The 4,964-nt window shown below is 70.6% G+C and overlaps 1 protein-coding gene across 1 annotated transcript in view; it reads right to left on the minus strand.

Moving 5' to 3' along the window:
* The window catches only part of ABR (active BCR-related), a 45,798-nt gene extending 41,643 nt beyond the window's left edge, over positions 1 to 4,155 (minus strand). The window contains exon 1 of the mRNA XM_019511221.1: positions 4,059 to 4,155. Within this exon, the coding sequence (XP_019366766.1) occupies positions 4,059 to 4,119 (61 nt within the window). The 5' untranslated portion in view covers positions 4,120 to 4,155. The remainder of the gene's footprint in view (positions 1 to 4,058) is intronic.
* Positions 4,156 to 4,964: the final 809 nt, after the last annotated feature.

Here is a 4,964-nt window from a genome sequence, read left to right on the forward strand (position 1 = left end):
GGGGGGGGGGGGCCTGGGGTACCGAACTGGTTGCCATGGAAACTGTGGTGCTCGGCACAGGCAACGCGGCATCCCCGAGATGCTAACGAGGGAAGGGAGGAGGGATTCAGGACACAGCCTAAGCAAAACATCAGCCGGCCTGGCTCATCCGGGGCTCCAAGCCGCGAGCCCCACCCTGCCTGGCATGAGAGGAAGCTGAGCAAGGGCCATGGCATGGAGAGCCCCAGAAATGCTCGCCCCGCTGGGTCCGCCCCGGGGTGCCCAGCCCCACAGAGACAAGGGCTCCCCGGTCTCACCAGAAGCCTCTGCCTCGGGAAGATTTCATCAGCCGCTCCCAGCCTCGGGGACGGCCCCAAGCTTGTGGAAGGCAGCGCCACAGGGCCCGTGTCAGTCCCGCATGGAGCTGGCACCCCTCGCTGCACCCCGAGTGCTCCTCTGGCCCCCACGGGGCATTTCGGGGACACCATCAGCTCCAGCGAGGCAGCAGGATGGAGCCTCAGCTCCCAGGTCGCCGGCCCGGCAGGGTCCTGGGGAAGGGCAGAGGGGATCGGGACACGAGGGGTGTTTGCATGCGAGCCGACACCAGTGCGGCGCAGGTGGCAGCCCGGCCATGTGTGGCCATCTGCCCGGCTCCAAAGCCCACGGCCCTGTGACAGGGGTGGCGAGGGAGCCCCCGGGACCCAGCACCTCCTTCAACACATCTGTGTCCCCCCCACACATGCACATGCTGGCCCCAAGGGCAGGGGCTGCTGTGGCATGCACGGCAGGGCTCTGCGCCAGGGCCCAGCCCACACGCGTGCTTCACGCCAGGCACACCAAGCACACGGATGGCTCGTGTGTTCGCATGCCTGCCCGAGAGGCCCAGGCCCGTGCGAAAGGCTCCCGCCTGCTGCAGAACGGCTGCATCGGGGGCTGGCGCCACGGCTCCCGTTTGCTTTGGCTTCGCCGAAGGCATCTGCGGCCCGTCCCAGGCCGAGCCGGGCCCGCGTGGGCCTGGGGCCACCGTCCCCAGCGCCTGACCCCACTGGGCGCTCGCGCAGCGCCGTGCTCGGCTTCCCACCGGTTTGGGGCCGGCGCCATCTCCATGGCAACAGGCTCCTGCACGATCCTGCCTGATGCAATCCTTCAGCTGCGCGCTGAGCCTCCCCCGGCCCGCGCTGGGATGGAGGCGGGCGCAGCCGTGTCCTCCCCTTCCCGAGCCGGCAAGGGGCTGCCGTGGGGTAGGGCATCTCCCTGGGGAAGGGGGACAGGCTGATCCTGGGGGCATCGCCCCAAACCTGCTCCCCCCGCCCCGGTGCGGAGACGAGAGCAGCCCCTTCCCCACTGCCCTGACCCAGCCTGCCTCGCAGCTGCCCACCGCCCCAGACTGGCACATGCTGGACACCCCCGGCACCAAGCGTGTCGCTTCCAAACCAGCCACCCTGGCCCCTGCCCTGCACACGCCTGCCTGCTGCCCCGGCTGCGCCAGGGGCTGGGGGGGAGCGGGGGCTGCCCTCGGCGCTGGTTAGCATGCGGAGAAGGCTGCAGGTTCACGTGCAGAAGCACCACGGGCGCACGGACCCCGAGGCCTGGCAGCGCCTCCCGGGCGCACGTCCACCTCCAGCAGGCGAGCGGAGCCCCCATTCTCCGGCTCTAGGAGTGCCCCAGGACCCAGCCTCCCCACTTCGACAGGCACCAGTGGCCCGAGCTCAGGTGCGGGGTTGCCTCAAGGGGAATGGAGGCTGCCCATTCTACGGGTGGGCAAACTGAGGCACGAAGCGGGGTAAGAAGAGACCTGCGGAGCCAGGCGGGGAACCCAGGAGTCCGGGTTCTTGGATGTCTGTTCCCTGCGGCCAGAGCCACGACCCAGGCGCTTCGGTTGCAGCCGGACTGGGGCAATCACCCGTGCCCGAAGCTGCCCCCCGGCCCATGCTCCAAGCAAGGGCTTGGAGGGTACAGCCTGGTGCTCGTGTCCTGCCCCAAGCGAGCAGGTGGCTTACCCGCGCCCAGCAGGATACAGCCCAGCAGGCCAGCCGGCTGCGGCGCGGGCGCAGGGCCACCTGCCAGCACTGGCCGGGAAGCGATTGGAAGCCACTTCCTCCAGCTCCCTGGGCAATGGGCCCTGAGAGGCCCCCGCCCCAGGCACGAGAGCCTGACCAGGCACCTGCGCCAGCTGGCAAACAGGCCGGCGGGTTTGTCGGCTTGGGAGCTCAGGGGATCCAGACAGATCCGGCTCTGCCCCCCGCGGACGTCACATCGTAGGGTGCTTCGCTGGCCCAGCCGCGCTCTGGTCCCAGCCTCTTGCATGCCAGGAGGGCTGGCCTGTCCCGTGTTACCCCCTCTGTCTCTGGGGGTGGCACCAGACACGGGAGAGGGAGCACGAACCTGGCCAGCGTGGTGGGCAACACTGCCCATGCCTGTCCTCACACGCTACCACCTTGGCACTCACGCTGCCGCTGGTGCCCCGAACCCTGAGCCGAGCTACAGGCTGTGCTGCTTTCCCCGCACCCTACTGCCAGGCTGCAGACCAGGTGCCCTGACCCATCCAGGATGGCACGGCACTGCTCAGCCGGTGCCACGGGGACCCGCCTGCCTGCTCCGTGGTCATGATAAGAGCCAGGCCCTATGCCTTATCCCAGCCCGGGTTGCTCATGCGCTCTGCCAGGCTCCCCGCGGCTCTGCCACCTGCACACAGCCCCAGGACTGCACCAGGACATGGGGAGTCAGAGCCCTGCTCCGCGCTGCGACAAGCTGCAGCACCCACTCGGGGTCCGGGCACTGCCACACGCTCACGACATGGCCTCAGGCCAGACCCTGGGTCCTATGCTTCTGGAAGTGGCCTCTACGACTCCTGCCCCAAGGCTCAGCCTGCTGGAAGTCAGGCCCTCGAGCCACAGCCTTCGCCCCCTCGCCTCTACGCACTTTGGGGGCATCATCAAGGGGTCACAGCGGCCATTGCTAGCGCTCACCCCACGCAACGCGCCCTGCTCCGGCGTCCATCCTGGCACACCGCACCGGGTCCCTGCTCCACGCGCAGCTCTGCCGTTCACCCCCGCACCCTAGGCTGCCCCGATGCCCGGTCCTTGCTTCGCTCAGGCCTGCCCTGCTCCACCATTCACCCACTGCCTTGCTCACGCGTGTGCCAGTGCTGGCAGCACCAGGGTTGCTCTGCTCCGCCATACGCCGCGGCGGCGAGCACGCCGAGTTCATGGGGTTGACAGGCACAGCGCGCTGCCCCCTTCCCCAGAGCCCTGTGCTGGGCACCAGTCCCCTTACACATGCCCTCTACAGCAGCCCTCCTCCCTCCGCATCCGCCTTGGCTCGCCACCCTGCGTCCTGCTCAGGACCTCCTGGGAGGGCAGAAACGCTGGCGAGGAGGGCAGAGGGATGGCAGCCAGGGCACAGCTGGCAGTGCTGCCCACCCAGCCCCACAGCCACCGCCGGGGCCAGGGGCAGGATGCAGGGGAGAGGGACGTGCCTGGAGCTGCAGGGCGAGGAGGCAGAGATGGACCCAGGAGCCCTGTGCTGCCGCAGAGGGCCGCGCGGGCTCCGCAGCGAGCCCCCGTCCCCACAGCAGGGCCAAGCTGGGGGAAAGCCCCGGCTGGCTGGGGCAGAGCCCGCCTGCGTCCCATGCCCCCCCAGCCAGGGGGTAGATGAGGGGCCCTGCTCAGACGAAGGGGAGCCCCCCTGCCTTGCTAAGATGCTGGAGCCCAGAGCTACACGGTGCCGGGGGCCGGACAGTGGGGGGAAAATCGGGGCCAGCCCCGAGCTCACCTGTGGCACACGCAGGGCAAGCCGTGGGGCATCCCCCGAGCCGGCCCTGCCGGAGGAAGGGGCCCGGTGCCCGGGCTGGGGGCACCGAGGAGTCCCCCTCCTCCCCGTTATGTAACCAGCCACCCCCGAGCCTGGCAGCGCTGCGGGGACGGCGCAGGGCAGTGGCACCGGGGGGCAGGTGAGGACCCCCCGCCCCCAGCGGGCACCTGCTCCGCGCTGCCCACCTCCCTCCCGGCCCTGGCACCGCAGCCCCGTCCCCACGCCCTGTCCCAGGGGCTCCGGCCCGGCCCCACGGCCCCACGTACTGCTGTAGAGGGTGTCGATCCAGGAGAGGCGCGGCAGGCCGCGGTGGCTCAGCGGCTCCATGCTCCGGCTCTGCTCCGGCTGCCGCACAACAAAGGCGGCGGGGGCGGAGCGGCGGGCGGGCGGGATGGAGGGATGGGCAAGGGCCGGGGATGCTCCGGGAGATGCTGCCCCGGCCGCCCGGCTCCACCCCAGACGTGGCTGCATCCCTGGGCGACCTGGGACCGGGCACCGCCTGCCCTCCATGCTGGAGGGGCTCAGCCCTGGGGGGCACCGGTGGGGAGGAGGGTGCCATGCACCCTGCGCCCGTGGGGCTGTCACCCACCGAGGCACAGCCCCGCTCCCCCGCCTGTCCTGGCTCAGGGAGCTGAGGGTGTCCTCCACCTGCCCCCCAGCGCCCCTGGTGCGGGCAACACCGGGGCCCTGAGTGCCGGGCACATCCCCATGGCCTAAGGCCGTGCAAACGCAGGCATCGCCCCTGCCTCCAACCCTCCAAGCGGGGTAAGGGGCTGCGAGGTGCTACCTCGTGGCCCAGCACAGAGTAGGGACCAGCCCTGGGGACACGACGGCTCCTTGCTGCCCACATCAGGCCTGCCTGCAACCCGCTTCCCTCTGGCCAGGCTCACGCAGCCCACGGCCATCTCCACCGCCGCAGCTGGCTTGCTGCTAAAAGGGCTCGGTCGCCCTGCCCCATCAGCTCTCCGCCGGCACGGGCCGGCGGTCTCTGCCACAAGCCACCGGCCGCAGAGGCCTGGGTGCTCGCTCCAGCCATGTGTCTGCCCCTTCGTCACCTCTCGGCCGTGGCGGCTGCACGTGAAGAGCTCCATGGCACGGCAGGCCTCGGCCTCGGCGCCCACGGAGCCGGCAGGAGCAAGGCGCCAGGTGCCACATGAGGCACAGAGCCACCA

Source organism: Gavialis gangeticus, unplaced genomic scaffold, assembly GCF_001723915.1.
Source record: "Gavialis gangeticus isolate Ggan-Ray unplaced genomic scaffold, GavGan_comp1, whole genome shotgun sequence".
NCBI classification, from domain to species: domain Eukaryota; kingdom Metazoa; phylum Chordata; order Crocodylia; family Gavialidae; genus Gavialis; species Gavialis gangeticus.